Source organism: Oryza glaberrima, chromosome 6 (genome assembly GCF_000147395.1).
Source record: "Oryza glaberrima chromosome 6, OglaRS2, whole genome shotgun sequence".
NCBI classification, from domain to species: Eukaryota; Viridiplantae; Streptophyta; class Magnoliopsida; order Poales; family Poaceae; genus Oryza; species Oryza glaberrima.
The window spans coordinates 5971096-5987659 of record NC_068331.1 but is presented as its reverse complement, the minus strand read 5'-3'; the positions used below and the strand labels follow the sequence as shown (position 1 = coordinate 5987659).

The 16564-nt window shown below is 39.0% G+C and overlaps 2 protein-coding genes and 1 pseudogene across 2 annotated transcripts; 2 read left to right on the top strand and 1 right to left on the bottom strand.

The window, feature by feature from the left end:
* Window positions 1-922: 922 nt before the first annotated feature.
* Window positions 923-3535, bottom strand: LOC127775781 (cyclin-D3-1). Its single transcript, XM_052302077.1, has 6 exons — window positions 2856-3535; window positions 2580-2666; window positions 2371-2469; window positions 2073-2274; window positions 1847-1968; window positions 923-1668 (listed from the first exon to the last, which is right to left on the bottom strand). The coding sequence occupies exons 1-6, from the start codon at window positions 3150-3152 to the stop codon at window positions 1447-1449; spliced, it is 1029 nt and encodes a 342-aa protein (XP_052158037.1). The 5' UTR covers window positions 3153-3535; the 3' UTR covers window positions 923-1446.
* Window positions 3536-12584: 9049 nt separating this feature from the next.
* Window positions 12585-13351, top strand: LOC127776327 (uncharacterized; annotated as a pseudogene).
* Window positions 13352-13681: 330 nt separating this feature from the next.
* On the top strand, window positions 13682-16353 carry LOC127777389 (protein CURVATURE THYLAKOID 1A, chloroplastic-like). The gene is made up of 5 exons (XM_052303968.1): window positions 13682-13958; window positions 14068-14351; window positions 15718-15822; window positions 15911-15982; window positions 16089-16353. The coding sequence occupies exons 1-5, from the start codon at window positions 13820-13822 to the stop codon at window positions 16158-16160; spliced, it is 672 nt and encodes a 223-aa protein (XP_052159928.1). The 5' UTR covers window positions 13682-13819; the 3' UTR covers window positions 16161-16353.
* Window positions 16354-16564: the final 211 nt, after the last annotated feature.

Below are 16564 nucleotides of genomic sequence, written 5' to 3'. Positions count from 1 at the left end.
ATAGTTACCAAATGTTGCTAGGAATTGAGAAGAGTTCGACACATTACCAAATTTTAGTATAGTTTTATGAACAGAAGTTTTTATAGTTACCAAATGTTGGTAGGAATTGAGAAGATTACGATGGTAAAGCCTTGTTTAGTTTGGTATTGCCAAAATTTAATATGATTCATTTTAGCAACAAACTAAACAGGGTCTAAGATAAGATTGCATAATAGACAAATGGGCCTTGTTTGGAGTACAGGAATTTCGTTGCATTCAATTGAGAAGTATTCTATCAAATTCATTGGTTCCTAACAAGCCCTTAGTAAGGGATCAATGCCTAACAGTTAGATTCTCACCTTTAGATTTTCGCTTAGATTTTGAGGATATGTGGTTATAGAATCCGAAAATTAACTAGAAGCTAGAAACAAAACAAACTCGGTTTTTCTATATTATCATAAGTTGGCTCCCAATCACCTGTTTCTCTCAGAATTTTTCCTCAAACAAGAGCCAAAGACATGTTTCGGTGACAAGACCACAATTAATCTCTAATGTGATAAATGATAATGTTGTTGGTCGTACAAAGCTGGCAAAGTGGGGATGAACAAATGGTACATTGGTCCAGCAACAACGACAGTAGCAGCATTCAAGATCAAAAGAGTGAAGGGCCCCGGAAATCTCAGAGCTATCCATAAGTGTCAAACCATCAAGGCATCAACTAGGAGCCTGGACTACAAAAACTACACAATAATAGTACTAGTAATTATAAATACACTTGGATATGAAATGTACATGAGCATGATGGTAGTTGGATCAAGGCTTTTCTTATAGATTGCAATGTTCAACATTGCAATGTTCAACTACCGCAGTACTTAAGTACATGTAAAAAAAATACATTTTTAGAATTTCACATCTGGTTATATAGTATTATCCCGCCTATTGACCATTTCCAGACTGTTGCATTCACAGAGTTACTTAAATCAGGCTCCTAGAATCTTCAGCAAGAACATATAACTAGGAAAAAACATAATGTTTTAGGTAAAGTTATATAACAATTTGTGTGTCCGATTTCATTTTCAATGGGATATTTTATTCAGCAGGGCATAATGGATGCAAGTTAATCATGCTAAGCCATGTAGCATCAAGGATAATAACATATTGTGACAAATAAACTGAAAATGGACCAGTGAATAAGTGTGGGCAAATCCAGGACTAGAAAAGAAATCAATAGACACATTTTCTTTCTCAGATTGTTTCCTTTTCCTCTGTTTTTATATTTTCTTTAGAATCATCAAAGCATATCCATTCTCCAAGGTTCTCTCAAAAATGAATATGGAAGCATGAATGCGAAATAACAAGAGATTGCTCGTCTCTACAAAAACCTGTCCTAATGACCATGTTCTTGGGTCCATTAAAACAAATGGGTGAGCAACATACTTGAAGGCTACAAATGTACAACGAAAACAATCATCTGCAAATTCTCCTCCTTTTGCTTGACGCCGAGCTCTCATAATTTGTTGCAGGTGATCCAACAAAAGTGTCCTCACTTTGTTGGCTTATACATGCAGCTGCATCCAATACACCTATGGGGCTTTTTGGAATGGAGAAAACAGAGCCGGCTGATTGGCGCATAATGTTTCTCATAATAATCTTATCTTGAATCATTTCATAGCACCGTAATACCCTCTCCTACAACATTCAAGTAACATTCTATTAAAATTTGAAAAGCACCCGATCACAGATGAATGCCTCTTAATGCAAGCAATACAAACTAACAGAGTTACTAAGAAATTAGTGTCATCCAACAAAAGACAGAATCTTTTGTCAGTTTAAAAACAGTGTATTGAAAGATCAAGAGATTCAGAACCTTCTTTAAATTTTTGTAACAAGTTGCCACCCTCTCAAACATGGAAGTTTCATGTTCCTCCAATGCTACTAGAGCTACACTGGCCGCGATCTCTGATGGTCTGAAAACCAAGAATTCAGCAACTGCAGACCAAAATTCCCAGATTTAAGAGTTCATCACCATAACAATCTATAATATTGATGGAGGCATGGAGTGGAACTACAAACATGTCTACCAAAATTCACACCTTTACATGTACTCAAGATGAGGTCAACTGAGCGTGAGAGTGCGGATGTGGACGGAGTATCATCATCATTGAACTTGTGAAGGTAATAATCGATAAATGAGCAAGCAGTCACAGCTTGCATCCTCCACTTTAGGGCATTAAGCACTGCAAGCTCCATCCTTTTTATGGTCCTAGTCTCAAACACATATTTTGCATCACACACCTACAAAACAGAAAATATCAAACTGAAAGAAATGAGAAAAGAAAAACTTTGATAGTATTTGTGCACAACTGTTGCATGTATGATAATTGATTTCACCTGCAAGTCCAAGGGGTGTGGAACAACGGTTTCCTCCATTTTTGCAGCCAAAGACAAGGAAGCTACTGCTAAGAGTTGTGTCATACAAGCCTCCTCTTGCTGAAACTCAGAATGCAATTGCTCCATGACTTGGCATTTATCTCAGAAGCATAAAAAAATAGAGTTTGTATGAAATACAGTAACAATGCAATGCAGAGAAAGATCTTTACAGGAAGATCGAACACGGAGAGGAACCGGTCCAGGTAGTTCACCGACAGGACTGCAGTCAAAGGCCCAAACTTATAAAGCTCATGTACCTGACAAGCAACAGTTTCAGTCAAATCGTATACAGGGCATGACAGGTAAACCAGCAAGAACCAAATCAAGAACAGGAGAACACAAAACAACGCAACAAAAGGGGACATTTTTACCGAAATGTATACCATCACATCTCATCCTGAATAGTACTAGCAAGGAGTGATGAAAAACAAGGAACAGAAGCTCACCTTCCAAATCCAGTCAATGGCGTCGCTCCTGACGGCTACCAAATCGAGCCCATCAGGCTGCAGCAGAAGCCGCTGGAGGTAGCCCTCCATGGGGATGTGCTGCTGCTCCTCCCTCCCCAGGAGGGCCTCGATGCAATCATCGGATTGCAAGGGGAAATCCATCGACAAGTCCCCTAGAGAAGCATCAACCCCAACAACCCAAGAAATCTCCTCGCTCTCTTCGCCAAGATCAAGAATGGCGGTGTTGTCCTCCGCGCAAAGGAGGATTGATGCCGCAAAATCAATGCTCGGTGCCATCCTAGATCACTCTTCAAGGTGCAAACTAGTAGCTAATCTCTAATCCACTACTTGGTAGAAGAAAGGAACTAATAAACTAGTAGCTAATCCACTACTATTTGGAAGAGGAAAGGACTAATCTTGTTCTACCACTAGTAAATTTTTCAGATTCTGTTGGTCTGTTTCGATTTGATGCTTCTCCTCCCCCTTCAAGCCTCCCCAGACTATTACTGCTTCTCTTCTTGGTATTATATAGGAGTACTACTTGAGAGCTAGAAAATGTTCTTAACTTTCTCTTGTTCTTCTTGAAATGAGAGGAGGGGTGAGGAAGAGAAGGGGTCGAGAGGGTGCCTGGGTGAGAGGCACTGTATACAGACACAGAGTAGGGAGATGAGGGGGAGCCGGAGAGGCAGTCTCGTCTCCATTAGGTAAGCTTTTTTCTTTTTCTTTGGAACGGTGTGAGCTAGGTTTGCAGTAAATTTTTTACATAGCTCTTATTCATACGGGCGTCCCTAATATTAATAGACGTATTTGGAAGATTAAAGTACCGCTAAAAGTAAAAGTTTTCCTTTGGTACTTACGTCGGGGAGTAATTCTAACCAAGGATAACCTAGCTAGGCGAAATTGGAAAGGTAGTAAAAAATGTTGCTTTTGTCATAAGGATGAAACCATTCAGCATTTGTTCTTCCAATGTCATCTATCTCGTTTGGTATGGTCCGTTATTCATATGGCCTCTAACTTTCAACCTCCTCGAAATTTTACTCATATGTTTGGGCGTTGGCTTTTATGTGTTCATAAAGAAATGAGAAATCTGCTTTTGATGGGTGCAGCAGCTCTGTGTTGGTCCATTTGGCTAAGCAGAAACGGGGTTATTTTTGATAACAAGTTAGTGTCTTCTCCTTTACAGGTTATTACTCTAGTTACCCGGTGGCTGCGTACCTGGGCTATCCTCCACAAACCGGGATTGCGGGATACTATTGCGGTGGTATCTCGACGTTTGGACCAGGTGGCACGGGATGTTTTTACCCAGGAGTATGGGTGGCGATCTAGTCTACGGATTGATAGTCACTAATATCTATGTTTCGTGATGGGGGTTTAGTTTTGTTCTTTTATTGGCTGTGTGCATTTTATGCAGAGGCCGGGGGTGAGCTCAGTTGAAATGTATCATCTTGGTGTATTTGACTGAGTCTTAATAGAGCTTCCATTATCTAAAAAAGGTTTGCAGTAAATTTTGGTAAACACTTCAATTGAGGCCGTGTTTAGCTCACCCTCAACTTTTAACTTTTCATCATATCACATCACATCAAAAACTTTCCTATACACGTAAACTTTCAACTTTTTTTTCCAAACTACTAACTTTCTCCAAACTTCTTTTTTAAAACTAAACACAGTCTGAATATATTATGCTCTTAAATCAGAATATACTCTGAAAAAATAGATTTACCAAAAATTAAAGATATAAATAAATTTAGTTTGACGTGTCACACTTAAAAGTAAATTTCACAAAACAAAGCTTTAATAAAATTATCGCAAAACTACAGATTTAAGTCATAATATCATAAAATTATAGATTTATTATTTTAAAAACCTATGAATTTAAGCCATTATTTTGGGAATTAATTTTGTCAGTAAATCGATGCTCCATCATTAGTGGCATCTTTCTTTTTTTATAAAACTAAAGATAGACAATTTATTCACAAAACTATATATTTTAAAAATCTATCGTGGTAATAGGTGTACGGATAGCATATCTAAAATCTATAGTTTTGTAGGAAAAAAAAGACAACACCAAATCCATAGTTTTGATGTACATTAACTTAAATATGTAATTTTGTAATATTATAGCTTAGATATGTAGTTTTAGGATGATTTTGTTAAAGTGTATGTAGTTTTATAAAATTTACTTTGTTTTTTATGATACGAAGGAAAGAGAAAAGGAAGGATGCGTCTAATACAGCTTAATACTATGCCTTACAATCATTATGTATATTATCTGTAAGGTCAAATCAGTAATTATGTGAAGCGATCGAACACGGGTCAAATATGGATTTTCTCGTAGGTTTTTTATGATGAAACTAGTCCACCTAAGTTTAAGTCTTACACTTGATACGTACGTTTGTATTTATGGCTAATTATTATTTCGGTGATAGATAACATATCCATCGATATGAGATAGTTACGATGACTTCGTGAATTTTAAGATATATCGATTCAGTTTTTATTTTAAAAGTCTTGTCGTGATCGTAACAGTGTCAAATAAAATCGCAGAACTATAAAAACTTCTTGATGAAATTCTTTTGCATATACAACAAGTATAGTGGGAAGAAAAGGAAAATTAGGAGATAAAATATGAAAGAGGGATCTCGGACTATTTTTTTTCTTGAAGGGCGGATCCTTTGTAAGCACGGCATTTGTTCGTGTTTTGTGCGTGTCTTGTGGTAAACTTGTTCAATATACTAGCGTGCTTACTTTGTTCCAAAATATTGATGTAGGTTACATGTGTATTAGTGCACAGTATTCGTGTTTAATAGTACTGCTTGTGAACAAAGAATCCAGTCTCAGCATGCATCGTTGGCACTTTCCGGCCAAAAAGACTTGCAATTTATTGTACTACTCTTTACCGGCAACCTGCAAAGCAATTAAAATGGATTAATAGGTAGGCTTTGACCAAGCGTGCTAGGGATCTATTTGGCACACATCTGCAGTTTCATTTTTTTAGCTGAAGCCCAACTAAATTATTCCGATTTTATAGAAAGAGTGAAACTTGTTAGAGTGTTCTTACAAAATAAATTAAAGAGATAGAGTTGGTTTTAGAGTTTAGACAGTTCCACAACTCCACTTCAAATCCAACTTTTGATGTTAAATTTAGAAGTTGGAGACCTTCCAAATGGGCCTTAGGGTGTTGAAGACAAAAGAATCGAAATTCATGTAAATTTCAAAGGAATTTGAATTGTCTTAAAAATAATTGTTGCAAAAGTTCTATAAGATTTATAGTTCCAAAAAAGTGGACTTAACATTAGCTCACTAGTCACTACTCACTACCTATGAAGAAGAAAATGAGAAAAATAAATAAAAATAGGTCACCAAGTTGAAGCTGTAGTTTAATTCTCCCTTTGTCCCAAAATATACCCCCTCAACCAGAGTTTGATCATCACTAATTAAGCAAGAGACACCGAGACCAAACACCAAAGCATCCATCATTCTAAAATCAATCCTCATCAATCAAGGTCCTTCTTCGCTGTGTATCCAACTGAAATTAATTTACACTTTAAATATTGCATGGGTTGAACCAATAGAAAAAAATTGGTTGGTTGTATGCTTGCATGATATTTCACAATGCACATTTACAGTTTGCACAAATAAAAAAACATATTGTATACGATGATCATTTTGAGAAAACCTAAAAAATCTTAGGTGATGATCTAACTTAGATAAAAATAAATGAGACAAAACCACCACTAACACAAATACCAATAAATAATTATTACCACATCAAATATCATTTGGATCACCTCAATAAATACAATACATGTACCCGATAGAATTAGAGATACTGAAGGTTGAGAATTTAAAAACAAATTTAAGGAAAAGGGAGGTGGTGATTAATTGCATGTGTACGTCTTATATTATGAAATGTAGAAAAAATGGTTGTCTTATATTTTGGGATGAAAATAACTACCACCAGTGTTGTATGGTATAGCTCAGCCAAGTTCAAGCCTTTAGACTTGATGTGAATGTTGTATTTACAACTAATTATTATTCTATGATAGATAATACACTCGTTAATAGATCTCAAAACATATCTGCCATTCTTTCAAATGTGCACACGCTCAAAACGTCCTTGTGATAAATTTATCAATCTCATAGGTTGAATCTTCTCTCGAAGATGAGCTTATATATACTCCCTCCATTCCACAATATAAGGGATTTTGAGTTTTTGCTTGCAACGTTTGACCACTCGTCTTATTCAAATTTTTTTCCAAATATAAAAAATGAAAAGTTGTGTTTAAAGTACTGTAGATAATAAAGTAAGTTACAAATAAAATAAATAATAATTTTAAAAAATTTTAAATAAGACGAGTGGTCAAACGTTGCAAGTATAAACTCAAAATCACTTATATTATAAAACAGGGGGAATATGTTTTTTGTATTGAGTTTTTTCTTAAAAGAAGATATTAATGACCGTTGATGGCACTGGTATGCAAAATGCAAATGACAATCCCACGTGGCAGTTTGGTCATTGCATCATCTCCATGTGGTAGGCCTGCGATTCGCACCTTGCAGAGCTCACTGCACGGTCTTCTGGCTCCAGTACATTTCTTTTTCTTCTGAGCGGTCAAAGTGAGCGGTTTTCAAGCTAGCCCTCGTCGATTTCACCGAGACGATGGAGAAAGATGATAAGGCAATGCGGCCAAAGGAGGAAGCCTTTCGTGCAGAGAGGACCGGATGAGGGTAAAAATAGCGCGGACAATATCTGCCGACCATTTGGATTTTGAAATTTGTCCCTATGGATTGTTCCCGAGTTTGATGTTTATCCATGTTCGAGATTTTTGTTGAGGATTTGTGACATAATGTTGGAAGAATTGTATCTCCGAGACGAAAACTGTTGGAAAACTTCCATTTATTTTTCTCGGAAACCGAAATAGAACGGCACATGTTAGATTTTGAAAAAATGAAACGATCGGATTGGAAACATACCGATATCGGTCACAATCTTAAAATTCATATTGGAAAATAAAATGTAACATCATATGTTTAACTATGTATGGCCTTATAACTAGAGTGGATTACGAGCCAACTCAGCTCAACTCGTTAACGAGAAAGACTAGCTCAGCTCGTGTCGTGAGTTGGCTTGTTAACGAGTTATATCTCTTTTATATCATATTATTAAGAAAAAATTATAAAACTAACCTTAACTTTAATCGTATGTTCACCTACCACCTTAAACTTTGAAACCGGACATCCAACCCCCTCGAACTGTACAGTAACATTCATATTGCACCCTAAGGTGGTTTTGAAAATGAGATAATCCATGAAATACCATTGACAAGCGTCTAAGTCCCAGAAATATCATCGACACGTGTGAGTTCCAAGAAATGTCATCGTACAAACGATTTTGTCCCAAAAATGCCATTGCCGTTAGGGTTCCGTCCATTCCGCGCCATTAAGTTCTATAGGATGAACAGTGTATTTAACGGCGTGGAATGGACAGAACCCTAACGGCGATGGTATTTTTGGGACAAAATCGTTTGTATGATCCATTTCTTGGAATTCACACTTGTCAATGACATTTCTGGGACTTAGATGCTTGTCAATGACATTTCATAGATTATCTCTTTGAAAATTGGTTTCATCTAATTTGCATATATGTTTGTTAGATTTGACTATGTGACATCTGCATTGGATATATATGTTAAACTCTCCAAAAGGGGTTCTCAAAAAGATTGATTCCTATAGATCACGTTTCTTTTGGTAAGGCGATGATCATAAGAAGAAGTATAGACTCACAAGATGGGATATGATTTGTCAACCCAAAGATCAGGGTGGTCTTGGAGTTCATAATTTAGAAATTCAAAATCAATGTCTTTTGAGTAAGTGGCTATTTAAGTTAATAAATGAGCAAGATGTTTGGCAAGATTCGTTGAAAAGGAAATATTTTAATAATCAATCTTTAACCCAAGTTGAGAGGAAACATGGAGATTTCCATTTTTGGTTGGATCTTATGAAAGTTAAGTATTCGTCTAACTATGGGTTCCTGGATTGTGAATAATGGTGAACAAATCAGATTTGGGGAGGATAAATGGGTTGGTAACCATTCCTTTAAATATAGGTATCCATCTTTATATGCTATAGTTTGAGGGAGAAACTCCTCGGTTGCAAATGCTATGCGTTCTATTCCTTTAAATGTTTCTTTTAGGAGAGTTTTAGTAGGGCAGAACTTGACTAATTGGCATAACTTGTGTGCTTCAATTGTGCAAATCCATTTGACAGAAAATAATGATTTTTTTAGATGGAATCTTTATCAAAATGGTCAATTCTCGGTTCGTTCTATGTACTTAGCTTTAATTAATAATGGCTACATTGAGAGGAATAAGTTTAATTGGAAACTTAAAATGCCTCTTAAGATTAAGATTTTTATGTGGTACCTGCTTAAAGGTGTTGTCTTAACAAAGGATAACTTGGTTAGAAGGAATTGGCATGGTAGTTTGAAATGTTGCTTCTGTATGAAAAACGAGACTATCCAACATTTATTTATGGAATGTCATTATGCAAAATTTGTTTGGAGAGCATTACAATTTTCTTCTGGTTTAAATATTCCACATAGTATATCTCATATTTTTTTAGAATTGGCTCGTGGGGATTGATAAAAAAACCAGTAAACTTATTCTGGTAGGAGCTTCCGCTATATATTGGGCTCTATGGTTGAGTAGAAATGATATGGTTTTTGATAAATCACCATCTATATCTTATATGCAGGTTCTTTTCAGGGCAACACACTGGCTCCGGTCCTGGGCACAACTACAAAAGTGTGAATAAGATATCAAGTTAATAAAAGCTACATGTCGTAATCTTGAGTCAATGGTTATGCAGTTTTTGCCAACTTCGGATGAAAATTTACAAATAGAATTCACTAATGTTGTGATCTTTTCTTGCATTGGTTTTTAGTACTTAGCGTATGTTCCTATCCTTTTAGGCATGTGTTTTTATGACTTTTTTGTCATGCGTTTTTATTTGTATGAATTGGTGTAATAATTGGTTGTAGCTCATTGAGCAAAGAGTGGGATTCTATTCAATTATCTAAAAAAAATATATGTTAAACTCTCCACCTAATTCTTTCGTTATTACCCCTTCTTTTTGCTCTCGCTTACATAAGAATGTTGATATAGTACCAGTATGATATTACTACGTAGTATAAATTTGTGGTCAATGATTAATGATATGTGAACAAGCCATATTAGTTATTCAAAACCGTTGATTCAAGTTCCCAGATACACAAAAACACTATCCAAAACCGTTGATAAAATGGTATTGCAAAGTTTAGATGATTGGTTATCCAGTTTTAAAGTTTAGGGTGCTAGAGGGATTTTGACCGATAGGTTAAGGGGGTATGGACTTGTTCCTATTAATAATTTCAAATTTACTATTTTATCACAAATTAACGTAATAATAAACACTAACTAATAAAGAACTCACTAAATATGAATAGTTTTGTCGTAATTAAAAGACTAAGCACTAGCTAAGAATCACTATCTTGTAGTAACGAGCTAAACGATCAACTCGTGGGCTAGCTCGGCTCGACTCATTAAAACTATGAATCCGAACCGATCCGAGTTGAGCTTGATACGAGCCTATCTGAGCCACGAGCTCCGATTTCTTGTCCACCCTTACATAAAGCGTCATCCTCCATACAAACAAATCACATAAGTATAGTCACACTACATAGCTATATAATGAATTGAGAAAGCGACGCGTGAAAAGGAAACAACGTAACGCAGTGACTTGAGGAGGCGGCCAAGGGTCTCACAGGCGGATAGTCGGAGAGATGGAGAGAGACAACGACGAGCACAGCGCCCCCAACCCCAACCAGGTTAGGATCATGAGCATAGTAAAGATACAGGGTGAACTGATGGTTGAATTGAAAAAAAGAAATCCAAACCAGCCACCTTTTGCGGCTGGTTATGTTTCAGCTTAAAATTATTATGATCTAGATTACTGTAAACTGGATTGTAATAAGTCGACATAAAATAAGTTTGTTGTTTGTTTATCTGGATTATTAGTTGTTTGCTAGTTGTTAGTTACCCAATAATCTTAAAAAACACCTTTAGAGTGGATTATCAATTATAGGGGGTGTTTGAGAGAGGGACTTTAGTCCAGAGACTTATTTTTTTTTGGAGAGAGGGACTAAAGTTTAGTTCCTCACTCCCAAACACCCCCTAGTAATATGACTTATAGATTGTAATAATCTATCATAATGAACTATCGGTTTGTTTAATTTTAGGTTACTCATAATAATCTTGATTATAATAATCCTAAGTTGGATAAAAAGGGCCTAAGTTGAAATCCCTAAATAACATGCATAGAAATTTTGTAGAGCTTCTACAGAAATTAGTTGAATTCCGACAAAAATCATGTATTAATCCAAGCAAAGCCTCTGTTTTCGCTGTTTTACTTCCAGTCGTCCGTACAATTTATTTACTGTGGCTTCTGTACGGAGTAGGTAGGAACACATAGCGTGGTACAGAGTTCAGAGTTTCAGCGGTGATCGTTCAGACAATTGATGCCAGTGCTACACACAATTTGACCTGCAGGACCTGCAGACTGCAGTTCATCGCCAGTGCCTGAGGACTGAGGTCATGGAGATGCATGCAAAAGCCGAGACTTGCTTGCAACAAGTTGGGGTACTGTTTGTGGCATACTCATACTAAGATCTCTAGACTTGATTAGATTAGCCTTAAATTTCGTATGGTTGTGTGAGTGAACTTGCGATCTCTAGTATTGCCCTGTTGTGAACTTGCGATTATATGAGTCGAGAAGGTGAGGCCAGTGAAGTGAAGATTGTCTTCACTTCTCGGTGAAGATAGGAATGGCTAAATGGAAAACGAGTCCGATCACAAAATCTAAACATTGGGTCGTTCTGGTGCCCGACCGACTATTTGGTACCTCTTGAAGCCAATGCCTTTGCCAAATCAATACGAATTATACTATCTTACTAAAATATTGACGAATAAATTAATAAAAAGGGAAACTAACATAGCCCGTACTATTGATGGTGTGTGGGCGGCGGCCTTCAAACAAAAGTTACCTTATGAAGAGAATATATCTCAACTGGTTATTGTAAGTTTGTAACTGAATTACTGGCATATATGGCGGGGAACACGGTCTATGCACGTAAGTTTTTTCGTGTATATCACAAACAATTCTAGAAAAATTTTATTACTTTTAGTGGTATTACATCTATATGTAAAATTTTATTTTCAAATTCATTATATATATGAAAAAACAAAATTCTAACATATTTATATTATTAAAACTATAATACTTTTTTATTTTTTTACGGCTAATATAATAAATTTGAGCTAAGACTTTACATATAAGTGTAATTTTATTCGACGTGGATATAAAATATATATTTTTAGATTTTTTTTATGAAAATTTGTTAGTTGACGTGGTGTGTACGTATTCGTACATATGATATATCCCTGCATAGTGTGTGTCTTAGGCTCTTTGTTCCACTAGTATTCGTTTAAAAAAGGAAAGGAAGAAAGTATACCGAAGATCCTTCAACTTGTCATCGAGTTATAAATACATCCTTCAACCGTATAAAACTAGATATTCGGTGTCCCTTAACTTATCAAAACCGGTCAGAATAGGTCCTTCGGTGGTTTTAGCCCCGCTTTTAGCCTACGTGGCGGCTGATTCAGCGTAGGACCCACATAGACCCCACATGTCAAGATGCTACGTCAATCTCTCTCCCTTTCTCCTCTCTCTCTCACACTTTCCTTCTCCTCATCCGATGCCACGAGGAGGGCAGCGCCGCGACGACGGCCGACGACGGCACGGTGGCGGAGAAGCTCATACTCTTAGTGATGCCGCTGCCGCCGAGGAGGAGGAGGTGAGGCGAGAGCCCGGGGGTGGTGGGCACGTCGTCCATGCCGAACTGGGTGCTCTCGTCATCGAAGTGGTGGTGCTTTGCGAGGGGATGTGCCAGCGGTGGTGGTGGAGGAGGCGAAGTGATGTACTCCAGCATGTGAAGCGGCGGCGTCGGCGGGCTCACGGTGGCGGAGTAGCGGCGTCAGTGGGTGAGCACGACTGCGGAGAGGCGGCGTAAGCAGGTGAGAGCGGCGGTGACGGCGGGCGAGTGCGGCGGCGGCGGGTGAGTGCGGCTGCGGATGGGGAGAGGCGGACGCCGACGACTCCTCAGCGCTCAGCTTTGTCGTCGGCGGCGGCTCCGGGCACGGGCGGAGCAAGGCGGGGAACGCGGAGCAGAAGGGCGGGCGAGCGGCGGCTCCGAGCGGCAACCATCTCCGAGAGGCGGGCTCCTCCCCTGTCGGCTGCTGGCCGTCGGCGCCCATCGCTGCGGCGCCCGGCCCCGCCTCCACCTCCGTGCCCACCTCATGTCGTGCGTCGTGGAGACAGACACCTTGTCAGCGTGGTTCCTAGGCTCGTCGTTCTGCGTCGACGCACTCGTCCAGGAGGGCTTCTCGGCGCCGTCGACATAGCAACCTGATAAGAGTGAGAGAGAGAGAGGGTGCTGACATGGCATCCTGACATATGGGTCCCATGCTGACTCAGCCGCCACGTAGGATAAAACCGGTGTCAAAACCACCAAAGGATCTAGATTGAACGGTTTTTAAGTTGGGGGATGTCATATGTCTGGTTTTGCGGTTAGGGGACGATTTTGTAACTCGATGACAAGTTAAGGGATCTTGGGTGTACTTTCTTAAAAAAATAATAGCCCAAAAATGCCTCTCTCAGACCAGGCCGTCGTATATACGAGCCCACCCCACAGAGTCCATTTCAAACCCCCAACGTCCAAACCTAACGGAACGGATCGGCGAATCCCATCAAGATAACTCTCCCACATCCTCGGCGCGAGACCTGAACGAAACGTCCCAAGCCTACCGCCGCCGCGAGGATCTCTCGAATCGCGCAACTCACAGCAGAGGGAGAGGAAGAAACCGAGCGCCATGGACGCCCTCGTCTGCACCAACGCCTTCGCCACCGCCATCGCCGCCGGCAGGTTTCCCCTCCCGCGAGGCCGCTCGCCCCCGTACGCCGCGGCAGCCGTCCCCGCCCTCCGCTCCCGCCGCTGCCTCCCGACTCGAGGTCCGGGTTCTCGAAGGCAAAATCGATCGGGTTTATCGGAGGGTTTTTTTTTTTTTGCGTGAATCCTGACGGGCATTTTGTGTCGTCTTTCATCGGTGTGTTTGTCCAGGGCTGCTACGCCTGCGCTGCGCCAGGGGGGTGGATTGGACTGATCCGTCGTTCGTGGCAGTCGCGGAGAAGCCCGACGCGGGGGCGGAGGCATGGAAGGCGCTCGCATCCGCGGGCGGCGGTGGCATCGAGGAGGAGGAGGATGGCCCGTTTGAGGCGATCAACGGTGATGGAGGATACTCGGTGGAGGAGTCTGTGGTCTTGCCGCCATTCGAGCAGAGCTTGGTGGCGGCGGTGGCGGACAGTGTCGGGGACGATGCGCTCAGTCAGGCGCTCAGCTCTAAGGTAGCTTTACTGTTTTGCACGTAACCCGTTTGTTCTATTGCGTCTAATTACTTAATTTATTAGTATGTGATTCTGTTTATGTGGGATGGTGGATTTGAGGTAGAATTGGATGTAGCTAGACTAAATCAAAACACTAAGTTTGATGTTTATGTCGAAGTGAATTAATGTGATTGGGAATAAGTAGAAATAGAAAGGTAAATTGTTATGCTGGCCTGACATGGTAAGATATGAACAATTTAACCTTTTCTAAGATCCTTATGAGAACAGCTCTCTGGTCTCTGCACATGTATTACTTTTTACAGGCTCTATTAATACTTTGGCGTGGCCTTTTTTTTTGCGAGTTTGGCATGCCAATTTAAGATTAAAGTAGATTGCTTATATTCAGGGTTAAACTATATCGACAAATCAATGAAGGCAAAGTGCTACATTGTGATGTGTAGGATTTTTGTGATAGATTTTGATGTTCCAGTATGTTCTGACCTTGGCAAGTTGGCATGTTTATCTAAACCGTAGTTCAGGTGCAGAAATACAATGCTATATCTTCAGTACTGTTGTCAGGCCTTGCAGAGTAGAATCCAGAATAATCTGAGTGTCACTGGTAAATCTACACATACGTAATGTGAAATGTGACATAGGCTGACTGATGAGTTCATTCCCTTAGAGCTGTTTGGTTTGAGGAATTAAACCATCTAGGATGACTGGCCCATCATGGCATGGGGTCATTACTCCAATTCGGTGGGATGACTCCATTCCTCATCTGCTCTTTACTTAGTTTGTACCACCTTCGTTTCAGTTTATAAGACTTTCTAACATTACCCAAATTCGTATAGATGTTAATGAATCTAGGCGCACATATATGTTTAGATTCATTAACATACATATGAATGTGGACAATGCTAGAAAGTCTTATAATATGAAACGGAGGAAGTACTTTTGAGGGATTAGGTGATGATGGGTAAACCTATTCCATTCATCAAAACAAACAAACTATTAAGGATCAAGTGGTCAATTGACCATCTCATTCCTCAATCTGAACAGCCTGGTGTGTTAGTACCTTGAGTACTTCTTTTGTGCATTCTAGCTCAAATTTGAACTTACAGTGCATTTTTTATGTCTGAAAGATCCAGACATTGTCTTCCGCATTGCCCCTTCTCTTTGCTCTCCATCCTAAGATTCTGCATATAAAGCTAATCTCTTACCAACTGCAACTGCTTGACCTGCACTTCATTTGCAGAAAGATGTCAATGCGGTTTTGTTATGTAGCTTTCCTAGTGCATGTACATGAATTCCCAGTTTTTATGGTGTCCTTATATCTATTTTGAATGTTCTTGTGGAACCCCTGACTTGGGTTATTTGGTTATTCCAGTTGGATTTCAAGGAGACGTCTACTTTTGTCATGTATGGCAGTGGTGCTTTCATTGCCGGATGGATTTTGTCTGCTGTTGTTTCAGTAATTGATTCCATTCCCTTGGTCAGTGACTATTAAATATATTAAGCAAATGAACAATTCTATCTATTATTGTCATAGAACCTGAAACAGATTATCATCTTCTTTGCAGTTCCCAAAGATACTGCAAATTGTAGGCCTTGGCTACACAATTTGGTTCAGCACACGGTATCTTCTTTTCAAGGTGCGTGCACTGATTGTAGAACCAGCCCACATGTGAAAAAAATGTTTTTTTTTTCTGCTCTGTCCAATGTTTAATGATTTCAACATTGTGCTTACTATTTTTGCAGGAAAACAGAGATGAACTGTTTGTTAAAGTTGATGATCTCAAAAGGAAAATTACTGGGTATGGTGATGAATAATGTGTTAGAATGAGGCTGGACTTTAGTTTCGTCTTGTGTTTAGTTAGATTTTTTTTATCATGCTACAAAATTGCAATGCCTGTGCAATTATATGTATTGTTATCGGCTATTTGTAATGAATGAATATTCTTTGCCAACAAATCGAGCAGTCATCTGCTGTTTTGAATAGTGAAATGGTCGGTCCCTCCTTTTTTATGACGTGCATACCATTTTATAAACCTAAAGTTAACTAGGTAAACGTATAGGTGTTATGCAAGATGGCACCAATAGATTCATATCTTAAAGTGCTTTTATAAGATAATATAATGTAGATTCATATTCTAGATTTTGTTGTTATTAACAATAGGGATAAGTCTATTTTACACCCCTAAACTTTTGTGTTCATCTAAAATACACCCCCGAAC

What these genes read in the sequence shown, in the direction of transcription:
- LOC127775781 (XM_052302077.1), bottom strand. Translation starts at nt 3,152, where the DNA reads ATGGCACCGAGCATTGATTTTGCGGCATCAATCCTCCTTTGCGCGGAG. An exon ending in CATCTTGAGTACATGTAAAG is followed by an intron (nt 1,969 to 2,072) that starts GTGTGAATTTTG and finishes TTTGGTCTGCAG; the next exon opens with TTGCTGAATTCTTGGTTTTC. An exon ending in GTTACAAAAATTTAAAGAAG is followed by an intron (nt 1,669 to 1,846) that starts GTTCTGAATCTC and finishes TGAATGTTGTAG; the next exon opens with GAGAGGGTATTACGGTGCTA.
- LOC127777389 (XM_052303968.1), top strand. Translation starts at nt 13,820, where the DNA reads ATGGACGCCCTCGTCTGCACCAACGCCTTCGCCACCGCCATCGCCGCC. An exon ending in CCGCTGCCTCCCGACTCGAG is followed by an intron (nt 13,959 to 14,067) that starts GTCCGGGTTCTC and finishes GTGTTTGTCCAG; the next exon opens with GGCTGCTACGCCTGCGCTGC. An exon ending in TAATTGATTCCATTCCCTTG is followed by an intron (nt 15,823 to 15,910) that starts GTCAGTGACTAT and finishes TCTTCTTTGCAG; the next exon opens with TTCCCAAAGATACTGCAAAT.